Source organism: Eucyclogobius newberryi, unplaced genomic scaffold, assembly GCF_026437365.1.
Source record: "Eucyclogobius newberryi isolate DKJ021-1_F unplaced genomic scaffold, fEucNew1.0.hap1 SCAF_8, whole genome shotgun sequence".
Classification (NCBI taxonomy): Eukaryota; Metazoa; Chordata; class Actinopteri; order Gobiiformes; family Gobiidae; genus Eucyclogobius; species Eucyclogobius newberryi.
Window position 1 is genome coordinate 23,339,502 of NW_027316500.1, and position 20,796 is coordinate 23,360,297.

Below are 20,796 nucleotides of genomic sequence, written 5' to 3' on the forward strand. Positions count from 1 at the left end.
TGAAGCCGGTGGCCCCTGCGCTGCCTCCGCTGTAGCCGGTGGAGCCCGAGCTGTAGCTGGTGCCGCTGCTGCTGCTGCTGTCCGTGTACCTGGTGTCCGTGATAGTGCCGGCCCCTGCTCCTCCGCTGGTGCCTGCTCCTCCAGCGCCAAAGTAGATGTAGGTGTTCCCTGCTCCAGTGCCTCCTCCTGCTCCTCCACCAGCTCCACCAGCTCCTCCAGCACCACCTGCCGCTCCACCTGCCGCTCCACCGCCTCCGATCACCGCCACTCCACTACTAGCACCACTTGTTCCAGAAGTACTGCCCCCCGCTGTTCCTCCTCCTGCACCTCCACCAGCTCCGACTCCGACTCCTACCCGTGTGTCTGTGCCAGTCCCCGCCCCTCCGGCTCCTACGTGAAGATTGGTATCGCCGGTGCCCGTGTAGATTTCGTTTCCGCCCGAAAAGCGACTTGTGCGAGCGGAAATGGCGGCAGACTCAGACTCCAGCGAAGTCACACGGTTCTTTAACTTTCTCACGTCCTCCGCTGAAAAAGATACAAATGATACAACAAATGTATCAAATACCATTTTTGTCATTCCTTATATAAAGACAGTTAACAAACGTTATCAAAGTCATCATCTTTATATTTGGACTGCGGTACTGTATGACACTAGGCTTAATCCTAGTGTATTATCATATTGATCACTATCTTACTTTTTTGAAAATTAAAACAATGAAAAACTAATAAATAAGGGTTTTAATCTTAATTTCATGAACTTAAACAAGAATTTGAATCAGTGCCATTCAGCACAAAAGATAGTCTGGTCCAAACTACATGCTTTTACTGCTTCAGGATGGGATTTACACTCATTAGATCTTAATTTCATTAAAAGTCAATCAAATGCAGAACTTTAATGACGCTCCATGAGCCAAATCAGTTGTGGTAAAGCCGTACATAAAGGGAAATATGTTATTTTTAAAGTGTAGTGCAGTGAAGTGGTGCAGTAGTCTGCTCAAACGTACTTACAACAGTTACATGCCTAAATGTACTCAATTACATTGCTGCCAAAATTTAACTCAATAAAAAGTATAAAGTACACATGCAAACTACAACTCACAGTACTATTGTATTTTCCGTATAAGTCGCACCAGCCAAAAAATGCATAATAAAGAAGAAAAAAACATATGTAAGTTGCACTGAAGTATGAAATGAGTTTGCAAGTGTTAAAATAACAAAGAATATCACATATAAGTCGCTCCAGAGTATAAGTATATAATAAGTATAAGTCGCACCCCCGAAACTATGAAAAAAGGTGCGACTTAAAGTCCGGAAAATATGGTAGTTACTATTTACTTTACTACTGTCATGGAATCAGACATACACCGATGCTATTCCGTAACACATCGAGAACACAATTCAACCTAGAATATGAAACGACACAGAAACATCAGACATTTGTGTGGCATGCATGGGAGAAAACGCGGGGACTGTGTCAGCCAGGCCGTTGTAAGGAGCCTGGCTGACCCTCCTGCGTCTCACCCCCGCGTCTCACCCTGTTTTTTCCCATGCTGGTTGGTTTTATTAGATATTCTGGAATAGGCGGGTCACATTTCTCATTGGTCAGCCTCACATCAAGGCACTTGGTATTTTTCCGTAGAGATCAAGCCTGCAAGGGGGGGTGCAACTCCCCCCCTAGGGTAAACATCCTTTGGCCCATCTTGTCACACACCCGTTCTTCTCTTAGACTAATGATGCAGATAAAATATCACTATTATGCAGATAAAATACATCACAGAAATATAATCATATATTCACATTTTATCACAACTACAAAAAATGTGAGTACTGTAGTTCATTTTTTTTTTCAAATTGGTGCTTTGCCAGTGGCGCAGTGGTTAAATGCGTTGCACATGAGTGGAGCCATTAGTTCAATGCCAGCCCTTGACCATTTGCTGAATGTCTATATCCTTTCTCTCCCCATTTCCCATTAGAACTGTCCTGTCTATTACAGCCTTTGGACCAGAAATATCTTTAATAAAAATAGAATGTAAAAAATTCCTCTCTGATCCTGTTTAGAGAAAAACAAAGGGTTATATCAGATCAGTCCATTTGTGGCACATTAAACTTGAAAGGAGGCGGATTGGACACAGATGTGAGAACGATCCGAGCCAAAATCCACATTCTCAACATCTGCACAGAACAACCGATCCACTCTGTTACTGTGTCATGAGCCCTGAAGGACATTTCCTCCTTTCACCGTCTTCTGTCCCTTTATCTATGTGCATTTATCTCTTCATTTAGTCGTCTGGAGTGGACTGTGCAAAACTGAATCTGGATTTTGGTTATATAATATTTTCTGCAAAATGTAATTACCGTAGTTAAAGCCAAATATGTGAAAAGACGCACAGCCATTCGCCACAGCCATTTACAATACAATGTTTAACAGAATAAAATTGGTCTTGACAGAACTAATCCAGGTCAAATGCAATATTGTTGATTTAATGTCGAGTATAATTAAATTCATGACTAAACTGGGCCTAATTTGATTCAACCGCCACTCGTCTCATAGTCAACTACATAGGTGTATTGTAGCTGGATAATGCACTCACCTCAACACAGCACTCACAAAAGTTAAACTGAAAAACAATTGGCTTTCTGTATTTTCTGTTATAGATTATGGTTTTATTATCTACAGGTCTGCTTCAAAAACATTTTTCCTCAAACTTATTGTCATCTATCACAGAGGTTCTCAAACGTTTCACTCCAAGTACAACCTAAGAAACTATTTGTATTAGTACTGCTGGATCTAAAACAGGTCTAAAACAGAGCTTATTTAGTATTTACTACTACCCAAGGACAATCCCAAAAGAAGACTAAAACTGTAGATTAAATTGACTTGATCTTTAATACAAATCTAATCTGTATTCTCTTGTCAGCTGCTCGTTCTTGCAGCTTGTTGCATTGGTATCATTTAATTATTTACCTTCATTCCTTCTGTAATATACTTCAAACAACACTCTGGGTAACTCCTCGTTCCAACCATTGAAATGAGCTGTAAAAACATCGTAGCTCTGTAGTTGTTTCCCTTTCGCTGCCTTCAAGTATCTCGTTTCTCACCAGTGCATCTATTTTTAAGTTCAACACATTTAAATAATTGTAAATCATCTAATAAGTGAAAGATGTAATATTCCATGTGTACGTGATTTTGGATCTATTTAATCACGGCACTGTTCTTTGCGGCGCTGCTTCTGCCGTACCACTCCAGGCTACACGCTGTAATCATTTTCAAATGATTAATACGCTGGCACAAACTTTCAGCACTTCTTTCTGATGAATTCCTTTTGCAGAAGTGAAGAGCGAAATATATGATGTAATTATGCAACAATTTCCAAGCGCCGCTCCATCGACAATGGATGCCAGACCTGTTGGCACTACCACAACCCTCCAAGATCACATTTCCAGGCAGAGGAGTGCACTTACTTTTCTCATGGCTCCCAGTTACTTTCATTTTCTTGTAAAACTCCGACTTTTTTATTGGTTTTCTCCCTGTCCAATCCTTTAATAAGATTAGCCTTTGACATCGCTCCCTTGTAAACACAATTCCTCGTATCTGACCTCGCTTTCTCAGGATTTGTGACATATTTTGTTGACTCACCCAGAGCAATGAGACCAAACAGAAGTCCGAGAAGGAGAAGGGAAAGAAGGAGGAGTCCCAGGAGCCATTTCCACCACGAGCAGCACGAATCAGAGCAGCAGCAGAACCCGCCTCCTCCAAAAACCCCACTGTCCCGACGGATCTCTGAACACAGCACGGGTTTAAATGCAACAGTGCGACATAATGCGATAGTGTGGTACGTAATGCAACTGTAGGTACCTGCATATGTGGCTTTATCTTTCATCAACACTCCAGTGCTTCCATCTGGAAAGTAAATATAGAAATGAGATACTATTACGTTATACTTTCTAACATTCTGGTTTTGGGAGTGTCACATACAATAGGAGTGGCCAAGATTCGCCTTAAGCTGAGCCGTCTCTCCGTAGCTTGAGATGAGTTTCTCTTTCTTGATGGAGTCTCCAGACAGAGAGCCTGCAGATATTTGTAATGTTTTTGTACTTCACATGAAGCAAATTTAATATTGAAGGATTTAAAGAGACATGAAAAGTAATTCAATTTCATGTTCATCTGGGCTTAATAATGCATAATTGAAGTCTCAAGATGTTTGTTGGCTTTCCGTCATTACAGGTTATTTCCAAGTATGGCTTTGCCGACATCTGGTGGCCACATTGCAAAACTGCAGTTATACGCTTTTAATTTCCTCCAGTAACTACCAGAAAAGGAATAGTGGAATGTAACAAAGTGCAAGAGTAAACATCTGTGGAAACTTTTTGTTTTTACCTCACAATCTATACTTTTTAGTCCACTGCATCTTTTAATTGGACTGAAAAGTAAAATTGGTTTTCATATGGTTTGAGGGGGACATTCTAAAGGTTTTGAGTTCAAGCCCCAGCTTATATCAAGGAAAAATGTATGAATAGATTGGAATTGCTACTTTTAACCAAAGATCTGTACAATTCTTGATCAAAATCACTACATTTATCTTTGAACAGGTCTGAAATTGTTTTTTTATGTCATATATTTACGATTACTTGAGCATTTTGTTGTTTTTTTGCTCCTGTATCTGTTTAATCATATTGAGTCCCTCTTCCACCACTGCAAAAGACATTACAAACCAATGTATGGAAGGAAAAGAGCATATAATAACTGACCTCCTCCGATATGCACACTGCTGCCACTTGTGAACTGCTTCCCACTGTCTTTGGCCAGGATTAGAGTCTCCCCATCCCTCTTGGCTGCTAGGTTTTCTCTATCTGCAGCCACAAACCTCTTAAAGGATTCTTCAGTTTGAGATCTGGTTGCTGAAAACACATGGATTTAGCGCGAGCGTCACAAAAGTTACACTTACATTCTGATCGTTACCTGTGGAAGCTGCAGAGCCAATGACCGCAGCGCTGGACATATTCTTCTGCACTCCATAACCTGCAGTGGACGAGACACAAACGCACATGTAAAGACACAAGACAAGACACGTTGGCAGCGGCGTGTGAGTCGTATGTGTCCGCACCTCCCAGACTGGCACTGGTGGTGTTGGCTCCGCTGGTGGTGAGGACACTGCCTGATGTGGGCCCCAAATTATTTTGAAAACCATACACTGGAAAAAAACATGCAGCATCTTAAACTAAGAGCTATTTATACACACACACACACACACACAATCACGTTTTGGGGAGTGTTCTCTTTGAAATAAAGCTTTATAAATAATCTTCAGGCAGCAGGTCGGGTAAAACTAAATATTTAAGAGAGAAGAGGAGATTTAAAGCCGAAATTCAAAAAAGTTCCAATATCAGCCTGATAAATTGACCAACCGAAATATCTAATTACTATTTTTGTTATTAGCTCATTTTAGAACAAAATGGCAAAGATAGTTGATTGTGTTTGATAAATTGACAGTACGAGAACCAGACCAACAGACAACATTATATGCTTATCAATATAAGCCTCAATGCTGATTAAGGCCCTACTTTAATAGCTTAATATTTATTTCCGCTTAAGGTATTTGAAAAATGAACAGATCAATCTCAAAACGTGTTGTTATTAGGGTTAATATTAGTGACGGGCGATACTAGTGATTTTTGTTTTAATCCGATGCCAAGTATTGCAATACTAATACCAATGAGTTATGTTTTTAAAAGAAAAAGGGGATTTTATTTGCCCTTTACTCTTTTAAAGTTCATTTAATAATGATTATTTGTGTCTTTTTATGTTTTCATCTGATTGCATTGTGATTTTAATGTATCTTTTCCTGTTATGTGAAGCACTTTACTTTGCGTATAAATTGTGCTCCACAAATAAACTTGCCTAAAAATGAATCGAAAGTCCTTCACTATAAAAAAAAATCGAAGTTATCGTTATTATCTTTGCTTCCACCTGCAGCTTGAAACTATCTAAAAATTAAATATATGTTCAGATGAACTAAAACATAAACAATGTATTTCAAAAATGTATTAAAATTAATTAAAGCATTGGCATTTTTGCATGAGAATCGATTCATTTTCAATATCTCACTCATTTGGTATGGATCCGCCCTTCACTTGTTAGTCACGCACAAAAACACACACACACAGTTAAAGCAATCAAGGTTAGAGCAAAATAAACTAGAATATAGTGATGTGGTGCTTGGGATGCCGTCTTTACCTGACAGTGATGATGGAGACGCGGGGCTGAGTGGCACAGACCCCCCCATGTTGTTGGCGCTGACCTGGTAGCTGTAGCTGGTGGCGATCGCCGGGGCCGCAGCAGGAGAGGAGGGCAGGGTGGCGGTGGACCACGTAAACGCCGGCAGCGCAGCGTCCACTGTAGCGTTGTCGTACTGGGCCGAGCGAACAGTGGAGTGACCGGACTTCACTGCCGAGCCGTAGTGGTCCGTCTTCAGGCCCAGGTCGTAATGCCCGGAGCGCAGACTCATGTCGTACTGGCTGGATTTGTAGCCGTTCATGGTGTCGAACTGCCCGGATGTGACGCTGCCGCCGTACGTACCTGCTTTAACCCCCGAGTCGTACTGGCCCGACCTGACGCCGTACGCGCTGGATTTTAAGCCCGAGTCGTACTGGCCCGACTTGACGCTGCCGCCGTACTGTCCGAATGAGACGGCGTTGTCGTAAAGGCCCGTGGCGTCCACGAACTGGTCCGATCTCAGGCCAGCGTCGTACATGCTGGAAACTGAAAAAATACAACTCGTGAACAAATCTTGTCTGTGTAAAGATGTGTACAGTGATATTATGAGCAAGCTTGTGATATTACAAATACTTATTACCAAATACAGTCATAGTATCAACTAGTAAAGCTCCGAGGATTAAAGTGTACTTGTCTTCTTCTCGCTTTTTTAGGCAGCATGTTAAAAAAAAACAGAAGACTATCGTCCGTTGCTCCATTTCAATGCAGCCAAGATGAAGAAGAAATCTATTTTTCAAGATGGAATATGTAGGAGCTTCTTAAATAATGAACACACAAGATGTATCTATGTCCTCAGATCTGCAGTAATCATATATTTTGCTGATCAGTTTACTCACAACAGCGTTACGTTAAAGTTCTTTATGTGCCTATGCCTAAAAGCAGTTTACAATGAATATGATATAACGTGTTGTCAGTTTTTTGTTATAACTCATGACAATGTCTCAATGGCCTTGGCTGGTTCTAAAATGCATAACAGGAAGGACCATCCTGTAAGGAATGATTTCTGGCTCAGCTCAGCGTTCCTGTGATTGGCTCAGTGGGTTAAGGACACCACAGGGATTGTAAAGGTTTACTGCTTTATCTGGTAAAAAAAAAAAAGTAAAGAATACAAAGTTTGCCAAAAAAGTGTCTCTGCATAAAAGCTATATATTTTTGTTACTGCAACTATATTACACTGAAAGATAATTCATTCATTATATCATTTCTATGTTTGATTATTTTTCACCCCTTGTTTTGTACAGAGACTTCCGTTTACCTCAGATGCAGATCATAGGCATATCTCTAATCAACAAACAAAGTGTAAGCGTCTGGAAATAACTTTGATAGTTTTATTCCAACAGAGAGTGCTAAAGCATGGAACAATAAGCTTTAAATAATGTCTTTATCTTACATGTGCACACGAATACCTGAGCAGTGACTCAAAGAGGCTGATAAACAATAGTGTCTGAATGAAGCCATGTATGGACTGAGAGAGGGAGGACTCTGTGTACCCTGTGTACTCTGTGTACCCTGTGTACTCTGTGTACTCCTGATACCTGACTGAGTGGCCACGGACACGGTCTTGGGCTCGGCCATGGTCTTTTTGGGCACAGGCAGAGAGATGGATGCGGAGGAGGAGCGGGTCGGGCTCACGCTGCTCGAACGGCCCTTGAGAAGCTTCTTCACGTCGTCCAGCTCTGTCCCTGGGAAGTTAACAAGTCAAAGTCGGGAATTAAAATCACTTTGGAGCTTTTATATAAATTGTATGTCTGTAATTGTATTTACATTTTGAAATAATCCGTTTTTTTCATGTTATGTGGACATGTATTTCCCTTTACTACTTCAGATTTTGAAATATTTACTTTATTTAATGTTTTTCATTGCTGTTAAATCACCATGCACATAAATCCTCTACTTTGAAATATATTTGTTTGAAACTTAATATGTCTTCATTATTACAATTGATATGATATTTAATACATTTTAGTAGATGGATAACTATGAATAACTGTCAATGAAGTTGCTCAACCAAGCCTACTTCCTCTGGTAAAATTAATTTGTTTAGATAGTAGGTAAAATGTCCTTTATTTTGTATTTTTATCAGCTTTTTAAAATAAATTCACCACCAAATAAAAAAGTGATTTGTTTTGTTTGTAAATTGTTCATAAGCTGCTTTAACAACCAACTATTTAGACACATAAAGATGGTCGGTTTATGTGACAAGCTGTCAAAGTTGTCCGTATACTTTGCAATGGGGTATTTTAAAGTAGTGTGTACTGGACATAAACATCATATGAAACATGAGCTAAAGAGGCTCCACATGTACACATATACACACATATACACACATACTGCTGCTGCGTGTGTATTCTGGTATTTAGCCTGGCCTTGACCCTTCTGTTCTATATTTGTGACGTTTGAGTCTCCAGAGGCGTCACAGTTAAGAGGCTTATTAAGAAGCTTAGGTGTGAAAAATATGAAGAGCATCTAAAAACACAGCAAAATTAAACACATATTTATAGGCTACATAATCCTCTTTTATTCATGATTCCGTTGATAGTAAAATAAGAAGAAAATAACAGTAAGTTAGTAAATAGTAAAAGAGTAGTGTGATATTTATAGCTACATTTGTATGATATTTAAACCTGAACTAATACATTTTGAGACACATTTCTGTTAAATTGACATACGACTGTTTGGAAATCAAGATACTCCCAAAAAAACTATTGAGTGTTTTTGGTTTTTCTCACTTGCAATCAAGCTTCATTTGTTGAATAATAATTGCACTTATAAACCAGCAGGGGGTGCGGTCAAAGCCTGCCAGATTATGACTAAAGTAAATTTGGGAGGTGCTGCCCCAAACTGTGACTCATGTGTGCCATTGTTGCCAACACACACTTTCTATTTTTTGTCCTTCTTACAAAACTCAAGAAAAACACCCTTTAGTTTGCTCTCTTTTGCACTTTCCCCTGTTCCCCTATACGTTTTTATCACGTGTGACAAATCTGGATTTTACTCTACTCAATGTGCATGTGAGAACAGGAGCGCAAGGAATTCTCTTGCAGAACTTTCTGACAAGGAAATAATTCAAAAAATGGCGAGCCAAGTCTGCGCGAGAAGGCCCCATATTGAAGTTGAATGGGATAAAGATGCTTTTGTTGCGTTACGGGGGGTTGCGTAACTTTGGCATTGCAAAAATCTGTGCGTCTCAAAAGCTCTTACATCTGGAGGCCGAGGGAGAAGCGCTCTGCAGCCTGGCTCGGATCTCACTCTCTGGAAAATAAAATACGATCATAAAAGTTACGTCCTGGATGGTCAGATGGTCAAAAGAGATTGTTGACAAGTCACCTCTGCTTTCACTTCTTCCTCTCGAGCTGCCAGCGCCTAAGAGGAACAGACAGAAATAACAAATAAAGTTGGTAGATTATTAAGCAATCGCGCTACTTAATGCTTAGGGTTGTCATTCGGACTCACAATAGTTTCCATAATCTTTGCGTGTAAATTCAGGAGAGGAGTTTGCACTGGAACTTCCTGCATGAAAACACAAGAAGTTCAAGTTTAAATCGTGACCCTTGTGCCTTTCTTATTCTTTGACACTCTCAGACGTTTAAACAACAGCTGCGATGGCGATGGCGGTCATGTGATACTTTCCAAACGCCTGCAGCGGTCGTTATAATAGCTTACTGTGAAACGGAGGCAGTATTTCAAACTGAAACATCCTTATGAAGACTTTGAATAAATGCTTCTTTTTGTGTGGTTAATCTTGCTGAAATTTAAAAAAAAAAAGTGAAACTAGGCCCTTCCTAAGAATTTGGTGTTGGTGTACATAATATATATAAGTAAAAAAGAATGATTTAGATGATCTCAGTTTGTTTTATCCAAGTCAATCTGATGGGCAAATGCTGTATGTTTAGCTTTGATGTACTTTTCATTTTATAACTTATCTTTTACACATATTTTGCCAGTTCTATTCCATTCTTATTCTTCTACTGCTCTTTTTGTTCTTAATAGTTGCAACACTAATATGTCACTTTGAGGTACAAATTACAGTACAGGTACATCCAAAATAAATTCAATAAATTAAATCGACTTCTTTTTTTTAAATAATTTTGAGTCATTATGAGGTATTGTTTGTATAATTTTGAGGTAAATTAATAAATGTTATCTATTTTAGAATAAGGCTGTATCATAACAAAATGTGAAAAAACTCCCTGGATGCATTGTATATTGTATACAAAATGTAACAGCATGAGCAACTAATAACTATTGAGAAACAAAGACTGTAGAGACTATGTATGCTTGAGTATCTGTATTTATTTTTCCATGATGTATATTTATTTGAAGTATTATTGAAGTGCTGTAGTAAAAATGCAGAAGCTTAAACCTCAACATTGCGTCGTGTGTCTTTCACTCTCACTGCATTTAAAGCCACACAGACATCACCGCGCCCACACAACTCACCATCGTAACCTCCGGAGCGGCTGGACACGGTCTTCCTCTCCCTGAAGGTCGAAGGCGAGAGTCCTCCGGTCGAGCTGGAGATCTGTGTCCTCCTGCCTCCCCCGTTGGAGCTGCTGGACCTCACCTTGGACACGGAGCTGGAGCTGACCATGTAACTGCCTCCTCCACCTCCTCCTCCACCTCCTCCTCCTCCACCTCCTCCTCCTCCTCCACTCCTGCCATAGCCCTCCACATCCAGAAAGCCCCCTACGCCGTCACCGCCACCCGAGGAGTCCCCGCTCAGGTAGACCCCCGAGGAGGAGGCGTACGTGCTGCTGCTCACCCCCACTGAGGCTGCAACCAGGTACAAAGAAGTTACTGTGGTTACAAGACAGAAGAATACTTTGAAAATGTGTAAAAATGGATGACACAAACTGCACTGACAATTAAGGATTTGGCATCATAGTCTAGATACGTAAAATGAGGACGAAAATTACATATGGACTCAACTTGAAAATGGACAAATTTGACAGAAACTGGACAAAATGAAACTGTTATTTTGGCTTTTGTGTGGCTTCATTTTCTTTATCTTTGGGCGTTTCTCCTTGCCTTTTACCTCATTTTTTTCTCTCTGGTCTTGTTTGTTTTTGTTGTTTTATTTAATATATATAATATCTAATAAATATAAAAATAACGTAATATAATTTTGGAAAAATAAATGAAACAAAGAAAATGTATTTATTTACTGAATACTGAGAAACCTGCATTAAAATGTATTTATTTACTGAATACTGAGAAACCTGCATTAAAATGTATTTATTTACTGAATACTGAGAAACCTGCATTAAAATGTATTTTGTGACATATTCTGACAAACGATCCAATCAATTTACTAACACATTCCAAGCATCATAGTTGTTTACTGCAATGAGTTTATTAGCAGTTAAACCACTTTCAAAGGCCAGAGTGAAGTTTGAGCATCACGCTAATGCTAACAACAACTAGCATGCTAATAGCACACCAGCGCTACTTCCTGGTTTTCAGAAGATTAAAACAAAGCTTTTTCAGTATATCCGTATTTGGGCAAGACAAAGTTGACTCTATTAGATGAAAAAAATATTGATACATACACTTTAAGGTGAGGTGGACATTTAAAAGCCAAGAAAAAACATCTAAGTTTCAATATTGTGGCCATTGATGACACCCAGTTAAAGACATTTTTAATGCAAATCCAACACATATATATATATATATATATATATATATATATATATATATATATATATATATATATATATATATATATATATATATATATATATATATATATATATATATATATATATATAAATAAATCTTATTTTAGTCAGATTATTGATAAATAAAAGTATCAAATAATGACTTATTGATATAATAATGAACATTTGCATTTATTTGGTGGAAAACAAAACTTTGTTGAGTGTCCATACTTAATCTCAGACTTTTACTCTTAAAATACATTGTTAAAAATGCAGGGTGTAGATTTTGGAAGACACTTTTGCTGACATTGCTGAACTTTTAGCACCACGCCCCACACTCATGTGAAAACCTGTGAAATCATTGAAAATCCAGCAGAAACTTGTAAGTTTACTACAACCAGAAGTACGCTTTTCCATCATCTGCTTGTTTCCACTGTGACGTTATTGCTTTAGCAGGAATGTTCCGCAGTAAGTAAACAGTAATCTATCTCCAAGGAAACAAGCCGGTGACATCTCTTGATCAAATTACAGGTCAGATCTGTGGCAAGTAAAAATACATGTTTTACACTGATTTTTCCGTATTTTTTGTTGTTTTAATCAATCTATTTTTTGCTTGAATCTTTCTGGGACACATTTTTGAAGCTCATGTTTACCGCTTTTTAGTTACCAGCCAAACCTTTAAAATCCTCAGTAAAACTCTGATTCAGGCTCTTAAACACGGATGCGTCTCTCGGCCCGAGTGGAAAGTTGCTCTCACTCACATGAAGAGAAATAAGTTCCACTGCTGTTCTGGGTTAAGACATTCTTCTCCAAGCCCAGCCCGCCAGCACCACTGGACATAATTCTGTGATTTGATCCACCGGTTCCCTCTAGCAACCGGAGGACACACAGCAACAAAACAAAAGAGAAGTAGTTACTCATCGGGAAACTTCCTGCAAACCACGCGGCTGTAATTATGCTCTTTCTGTTGGGGTTTTCTCTGCTGATATTGTGGTATTAAAGACAGGAGGGGGGCTTACTTGGTGGGAGAGAAGCCAGTCTGGACGAAGATGTAACGCTTTCTGTAACAACTGTGTAGACATGGGAAAGATATGATTAGGAAGTGGTACGGACATGATTTCTTATTGTTAATGATAAGTATAGTAAAAGAATGGCATTTATATAGCCTATTTAATGTGTTCAAAAGTCAAATGTCACAAAACTACATTTTCTAAAATTTCAATGGAGCTAAACAATTTCCTTAATCTTTAAACTAAAAAACTGAAATGTGAAACTGGGAAAGTTGTTGTTATTTTTTACTTAAAACTGGTAAAGAAAATGGACCACTCTTGGCTCCATAGCATATTCCATATGAAGGAAAAAACTTGTTACTCAGAACAATCCTATAAACACAATTTTGTATTATACAATAATAGATTAGAATAGTCACCACCAGCTCCGAGACAGAACACAAAATGTACAACTTTATTTTTATTTTTTTTATTTGATGTGTTCAGTATGGAATTGAGTATCTCCTTTCTAGACTAATGCATATTGTTTTTGTTAATGTTTGTTGAATTTGATGTATAATATAGGACTTATATTTGAGTTGTTTTTTAACCCATAGATTAGATTTGGCTTTAATTAATAATACCAAATAAAATGTTGTCTCCCATAGAGGAGAAGACTGTGTGTGCCTATGTTCTTTATGTCAATCAAAGTCAATCCTCTCACTATCTCATCAGATGAAGGCCTCTATAGAACTGACTCTCACACTGAAGCGTCTGGCATCGTGATGATTTCAGAGCTGTGTCACTCTCGCCGCTCGCACAATGTGCAGGGTTTCCACAGGCTGCAGGTGATAAGGAGCGAGCAGTAAAGTAGAGCTCACTCTCCACAGCAAGTATATTTAAGTCACACACTACTGCATACGCTCCAGTAACAAGCCCATGCACCTTCACTGTGTACAGGCGGTTCACATGCAGCGGGTAGGAAAGAGGAAAGTGTGTTTTTTGTGCCCATCCCAAAAACACTTTTTATCGTAAATTGTGATCAATCATTATGTAAAAAAAAAACCTCCGCTCTAGTTTTGGTACATCAGGTGAGCCTATACAGTTATACAACAGTCTGCAAAAAGAACTGATTAAAAATAAAACACTTTTACAGTGTAATTTAGTTTTATAAATTGAATAAAGTGATATTTCTCCTGGGGTGTAGAACAGTAAAGAAGTTTACAGTAAATCTTGCAGTTAAACATGTCATTTAGCAGATGTTTTGACCAGGTTTACAGTTAAATCTCTGTAATTACAAAGCCTGAAACATGGACTCAACTTCACTGTCCTTTCTGTCCGAACAAATGATCTAAGGTGAAATAGGTATTTTTCTAGTGTCAAAATGTGACGATGTTAGCTAAAGCTGTGTGCAGGTTGTGTCAGGATGTGCATCTGGCATAAAGACTGACACCAATTATGTTTCTAAACAGAGGAAGGGGATTGTCTTTGGCAATTCCCAAAAAAGGAAACGCAAAAACAAACCCATGCCCAGGTTGAGAGTGTAATTCTAGAGGAGTCTCGCTGAGCGGTCAGGAGGGAAGCATCAGCTATGTAAACACTGATGTCATACATGCTATGGGCCCCTTTAAAGACAGAAATAAATGATATTGGTGAAGTGAACTTTGAACATTGATAAAAAGACGTAACTGGATGTGCATGTTTTACAGTTTTAGCTCATTCCAGCTCTTTACTTTTGGCCTTTCTCTTCCATCATCAGTGTGATTTGCATATTACTGTTTGAGGTTCCTGCGCTTCTCCCGATGAAAATGATCAAGGTTTAGTCTGGTAAAGAAAACACATTAATCCTGATCATTTACAGCAATGGGATCCCTTAAATAACAATTCAACTACATGAGAATAATAATAATAATCATTTATTGGGGCAAACACTGTTATTTAAACACTCTCACTTATCACACACACATAAGTCTGATCGACAAGCTGCAAATTTGATTTCCATCAGAGTAATTGTACTGTAGTAATTGTACTGTAGTAATGGACTGTACTGTTGGAGCTTTTCCCCATAAAGACTTTAAAAAGCAGAGTGCAGTGCCATGACCTGTCCTTTGACCATAAACCTGCAAACAGGGAGAAAGCTTGTTTCAGTTTTTCTCTTATATTGCTAATTATATGCAGGCTAATTTATTTTTTATTACATTATTATTCTTTATCAGTGTTGGTCAGAATATTTTGTAAATATAATCTGGTTACTGGCTCCTTCTAAATGTAGTATAATTTATAAATACTGTACTAGGAATAAATGTTATAGATCCACAGAAATGGCAAAGGTGCTCTTTGTGGATGACAACACTACTAGAGTAAAGGGAAAATTACTTTAAAAACATGGTAGAAAGCAGTCTATGTAAATAAAGGACTTTTAATCTTTTGTGCCTCGGATGCTTTCAATTTGACTGTTTTCTATAATTTTTTGATTGAAGTAATTTTTTCCTCTACTTAGTAGTTTGATTACTACTCCGATTACTTTATTTGAAAAAATATTAGATTACTGATTACTGATTACTATAAGAAATGTCTTACATAACAGCTCCGGAAGTAACTTATGAAAAGCATCTTCCCACTTGAGTTATTTGTGTTATTTAACAACAGAAAGTCCTGGTTCACAGCGGATCTGCCTTTGTAGAATATGATGTTGTGTTCAACTGGTTAATCTTTTTTACTGTTTCATGACATAGTTCTATGGATTACACATCCAAGTACCAGTGATCAAACGTGACTAAAGTTAGAAACTGTAATATAATTACTGACATCACAATCATTGATCCCTAAAATGCAATCTGATTACAGTGCAATAAAGATCATTAAATGATCTTTATTGCACTGTAATCAGATTGCAGTAACAAATTTTGTTACTGCCCAATATTGTTATTTATACAATATGAAAAAGCAATGCAGTATCTGCTCTAGATAAAACATACTGGAAATATTTTAAATTCAGTAAGATATTTGTGAGCAAAAATTCATAATTGGTATAAATCTTACTTTCTTTTTTTTTAGTTTTCTACATTTGTGTGGAATGTTCAACTAATTATAACATTTCTTTCATTCTTTTAGGTGACCTCTGACTGCTTTCTTGACACACTCTTGTTGTCTCTTGTCTGTTTTGCTTCTTACTTTGCTTCTCACTTCTAGAACACGCTATTTTGGAAAGCACAAGATGAGTCGAATCAGACCTTTAGCCCTGACAGATAAAAATAATGACTAATTACATGCTGGAGGATTTGGTCAGTGTCAGACGTGTAATCATCCCCAAAAAGTCCAAGGAACAGAGCCAAGATTTAAAATTCCAGCCTGAATGAAAGCCTAAGATGACTTCCATTCCCATCAGTTAGCAACAGTGGAGTGTTTCAGCAGCCAAAGTGACAGTAAGTAACAAGAAAAACACCCAAGTTTACACATAAGACTTAAATAATAGGGGCATTAGGTTTTTCAAGAATATTTTTGTAGCCATAATAAAAAAAACTGGGAGAACCTAAGATTTTTAAGCTCTGTTTCTGAAAAAAGTTCAGGCGTGATACCTTCTGTGGGAGGTAGAGTATGTCTGAGGGAATCTGCAAATAAAACTAATCCAGTCTTTATGGTGTAGGACATGTCGGTACAACTAAGTGCTTTTCCTAAACATGTGTAAAGAAAGTCGAGAACAAAAGCAAAACAACTTTAACTGCAGATAAAGCGTCTTATTGAACAGACTCATTCTCTTACACACATTGTCATAGGGCTGGACAATGTGACAAGATGTAATCATGTTTTTCCCCACATGGATTGATCACAATTGTTGACTTGATTTGATTTTCATTATTAAAGGCTGGTAATAGAAAAAGGTTCATTGACTTTCTGTTCAAGACAGCCGAACTGATAAGCCCCGCCTCCTCATTGTGACATTTCACCGTAATAAGCAGCAGCTTGTCATTTACATGTTTTCATTTTTGAGAAGTTGCTTAGAACCCAACATGAGTCTTGATTTTATTTTTGGGTAATCTCATTCTCAACTCTTTACAGGATGTGGCGGGGATAAGAGCCTCAGTTGCAGGACGATCCTGATACAACTTTGAGTAAACTAATGATGAGGAAACACTATTGTAACAAGATAAAATGCATAATGCATAATATGTCCCCTTTAAAAATGAATATTTCATATTCATTCCCTGAATTTAAACAAAACAAAATTACTTTTAATAACATTAATTTACCACAAAATGCCGTTCGATTCCTTCCTTTGAAGTTTGAACTCTGCTCCAGAAAACACTAACAGAGGTTTGACTGTGGACCTCTCATTTAAAAAGCTGATCATTGATTAATTTCCTACTTTATCATATGTTTACTTTTAATGTATTTTATTTGGATGAGTGACAAAACATCTCCGCACCTAAAACTTTTGTTCAATTTTGGTTTTAAATCAATTGAAGATGCTATATGCAAACTATTGTAAATTTGGTTATACAGTTCATATTTGAAATGTATAAAGAACCCTTAAAACTTCCAAAATTATACTTGTACATTAGCCTTAACCTTTATAGTTTAGCATGCAGACTTTATGATTAGATTTTATTCATTTGAAAGTAACAATGTACTGTAGATAATTTTTCTTTTTATTGACATTATATAATAAATCTCATAAACAAACGGGAATTCTCACCCCTCTCCTCGGACATTCCTGTGGAGAAGTCCATGCCTTCCGTTAATCTCTCCGTCCCTCCATCTTATCGGCTGCAACGGCAATAAACCAGCTCTTAAAAATCAGTCCTCAGACGCAGATGCAGTAAAAGGGTGCGTTAATGAGGAATTCGATATCAAAGAGCAGAAGTCACAAGTCACTGGTCATGCTGCTAAAATGTGGGTTAAATTTAACTGTAAAAACAAGACAAGAGCAGACAAACAACTCTCTTCTAATATCAGCGCTCTCTTTAAACTTTACTTGCTTTGAATTCATTGGAAAGAGACAAAACATTACATTGAAATCCCTCCAAAGACAGTCCCACAAAGCCATTCATCATACGGGACCATGAGTTGCACCACATTTGGGTATTCATTTTGCTTGTTTGAAAACTGCACCAACAAAGGGACAAAAGAGGGTGTAGGAGCAGTGCACAGGCTGAATAGATGGTCCTCTCACCACGCCCTTGCCACCACAGACATTCAGACGCACGTGTAAGAGCGAATGCACACGAGAGAGAAAGAAATACGGTCGGAAGCAAAGAGAGCTGCAGAGGATGAACCCGACCGTGCATGCGACAAGTGATAGATGGCTTAGCATAGAGGTCGAGAGGAATGAACAAGTGGCAAAAACTCAAAATAAAGACAAGGAACTGGTTGAAGAGTCTGCAATATTTAACCAATAAATGGTAGCCTCAAGCAGGGTTTCTCAGGCTGTAATGGGAGTACTAAAGGTGGCACGCTATTGGGATGTTTTTGGACTGTTTCGGTGTAAGGAAAGGACTTTAAGGGCGCGTTCACATTTGCAGTCACTACATTAATATTGGGACTAAACTGGAAATAAACCCAGAACAAAATGTGGACTAAACCAAGACTAACCAGGACAAGCGTAGAATACATTTTGACTCAAACTGAGCTAAAACTTGGAAAAGACGTGTGTGAATGAACTCTAAGATGCTGCTTAAAGCTTGATAAAACTGCTGATAGTTGTGGTTCAGGCGAGGTGAGGTCCTGGTATAGTCCTACATTATGGTTTATACTTGCTTTAGGCATTATGAATTTAGCTGTGTTGTAGGTAATGTATATTTGCTGGTTTGTTCCCGGTTTATTTCTTGTTTAGTCCTGGTTTAGACCTAGTTTAAGGTGCATCGCTCACACTTGCACATTAACCACTTCAAGATTGGTGTTAAACCTGAACCAAACTAGTTCAGGGCTGAATAAGGATTAGAACAGGACCAAACCAAGTTCACATTAAAGCTAAAATGGGCAGAATTTAGGACCAAATAACGACATGTGTGAAGATGAACTTTGTGTAGACCTGGTTCTGTCATGATTTTCAACACTCGCATGTTTTTTAACATGTTTAATCCTTGATCTCTGCTCATTCTAAAATAGCTGAATAAATTATGACGGGTGCACAATCACCTCATCCAAATTGAGACTAAACCAGGACTAAACCCTCAACTAAACCAGAACTAGAGCAGGGCTAAACCAGGACAGGACACAACCAAGTCCACATCAGGATTAAATGGGACTAAATGACATAAAATGGCTCAATTTAGAACCAAAAATGACAAAACACAACAAGTGTGAATGCGCCTTTGATGAAATGTAAACGTGTCACTAAGAAACAAAATGTAGTGAAAACCATTTTAGCTGTAACACAATCCTAATCCAGGACTAGAACCAGTTCCTGGTCCAAAGCACTAGACCATGGCTAAAACAGGATAAGATTAAAAGACTTTAAACCAACTACTGACCAGCAGGACTAAACCAGTTCTCAACGTGTTCCAAACTTAGAACAAAACGAGGACTAGACGTTGCAGTCCTGGCTTTAACTAACCAAGTATTACATCCAAACCTACAATTTCAAGACCAATTTTAGAGGAACTAACGAGATGGACAGGAATTAAACTCAAGAACAAAATGGGGCACATAGACTATTCTCTAGCAACTGTATTTCAAGTCTTTCCTCTCTGTTTCTTTCTGCACATGTGCCCTAAGATTTCACCTGGGTTCACTTACTAACACACACAATTCAAGGCACTGAAATACAGCCAATCCTAATCTAACATAGTTCAAAGTTTGAAAGTAAAGGCATCATCTGAATGATGACTTGGCCCCTACAGAGCCCACTGGCCCCTTCCAAAAGAGTATATTTAGTCAGATGTAAATAGCCCTTGCCCCAAACGCATGTAAAACTACTCCGCTATCACCGTGACAGTGACAGACAGTTTTTCAGATGGCACCGGAAGGAAAGTGATCCCTGGAGAGAAATCCCCTACATGTCTGTGAAGTTCACATTGTTATATTAGTGCCAATAAATCACAGCGCGCAAATCTCTCCATAAAAGTGCGTCAAAAGCGCCTCCAAGTGCGTCAAAAGCGCGTCTCAATGCTTTAACTATTAAAAGATGAAAACTTAGATATATAAACATTTAGATGCAAAAAAAGGAAAAGAAAGTCAGTCAAATCCCAGGTTTACTCAAGCTGGAGTAGAGTCAAGTCCTCACGCACGTTGTTGTAAAGTTCCAAGATGCGCACTTGAGTTTGGAGATGTCCCCAACGTCTTCTGAGTCCGTGTGCGTCTCCCCTCCCGTCTCCTTCTTCTTTTGTTAACTTACCCAGACAAGCCAAAGCAGATATTCTATTTGGGCATCGGTCCCAGCCGCGCCCAGCAGAGTTTGAAAGGTTTTTTTTCTTTTTCCAGGCAGGTGTAGAAGACAACGGGAGAAAGGAGAGAAAACGGCGCCGCAGGGAACTAATAACGTGCGGCAATCTCTGCCACGCACAGACGCACGCACAGACGCACGCACAAACTCACGCACAGACCAGACCGTTGGACCAGCCACACTCACTGCTTTGGGTTAAACAGCAGAGTTTGGAGCTCTCGTAATGGTGAGAGTGTTTTGGAGACGGTTGTGCGCCTCGTCTGCCCCCCTCGTCTCACTCTTCTTCTTTTTTCTTTTTTCCTTGTGGGGCGTAGGAGGGAAAGGTTGGCCACTGTTTCAACTCAGCCATTTCATCTATTGTGCTGCTGCAGCTGGAACACATCTGGAGAGCACATGGGGGACGTTTAAACGCAGTCATGGTCGGTGTATGCACACGTGCCTTTATGTTTATGTTAAAGCAAATACTGTTCAACACCATCTCAAGATTTTGTT

At 38.7% G+C, this 20,796-nt stretch overlaps 1 protein-coding gene across 1 annotated transcript in view; it reads right to left on the minus strand.

The window, feature by feature from the left end:
- The window catches only part of col17a1b (collagen, type XVII, alpha 1b), a 35,668-nt gene extending 15,305 nt beyond the window's left edge, over positions 1–20,363 (minus strand). The window contains exons 1-18 of the mRNA XM_072437534.1: positions 20,150–20,363; positions 17,617–17,687; positions 12,951–13,001; positions 12,693–12,800; positions 10,928–11,047; positions 10,715–10,894; positions 9,728–9,784; positions 9,602–9,637; positions 9,476–9,526; positions 7,810–7,956; positions 6,236–6,760; positions 5,106–5,192; positions 4,961–5,020; positions 4,750–4,899; positions 3,977–4,069; positions 3,857–3,901; positions 3,638–3,781; positions 1–525 (exon numbers count right to left, since the gene is read on the minus strand). The exon at positions 1–525 is cut by the window's left edge and continues 90 nt beyond it. Coding sequence (XP_072293635.1) covers positions 1–525; positions 3,638–3,781; positions 3,857–3,901; positions 3,977–4,069; positions 4,750–4,899; positions 4,961–5,020; positions 5,106–5,192; positions 6,236–6,760; positions 7,810–7,956; positions 9,476–9,526; positions 9,602–9,637; positions 9,728–9,784; positions 10,715–10,894; positions 10,928–11,047; positions 12,693–12,800; positions 12,951–13,001; positions 17,617–17,650 — 2,413 coding nt within the window. The 5' untranslated portion in view covers positions 17,651–17,687; positions 20,150–20,363. The remainder of the gene's footprint in view (positions 526–3,637; positions 3,782–3,856; positions 3,902–3,976; positions 4,070–4,749; positions 4,900–4,960; positions 5,021–5,105; positions 5,193–6,235; positions 6,761–7,809; positions 7,957–9,475; positions 9,527–9,601; positions 9,638–9,727; positions 9,785–10,714; positions 10,895–10,927; positions 11,048–12,692; positions 12,801–12,950; positions 13,002–17,616; positions 17,688–20,149) is intronic.
- Between the last annotated feature and the right edge of the window lie 433 nt (positions 20,364–20,796).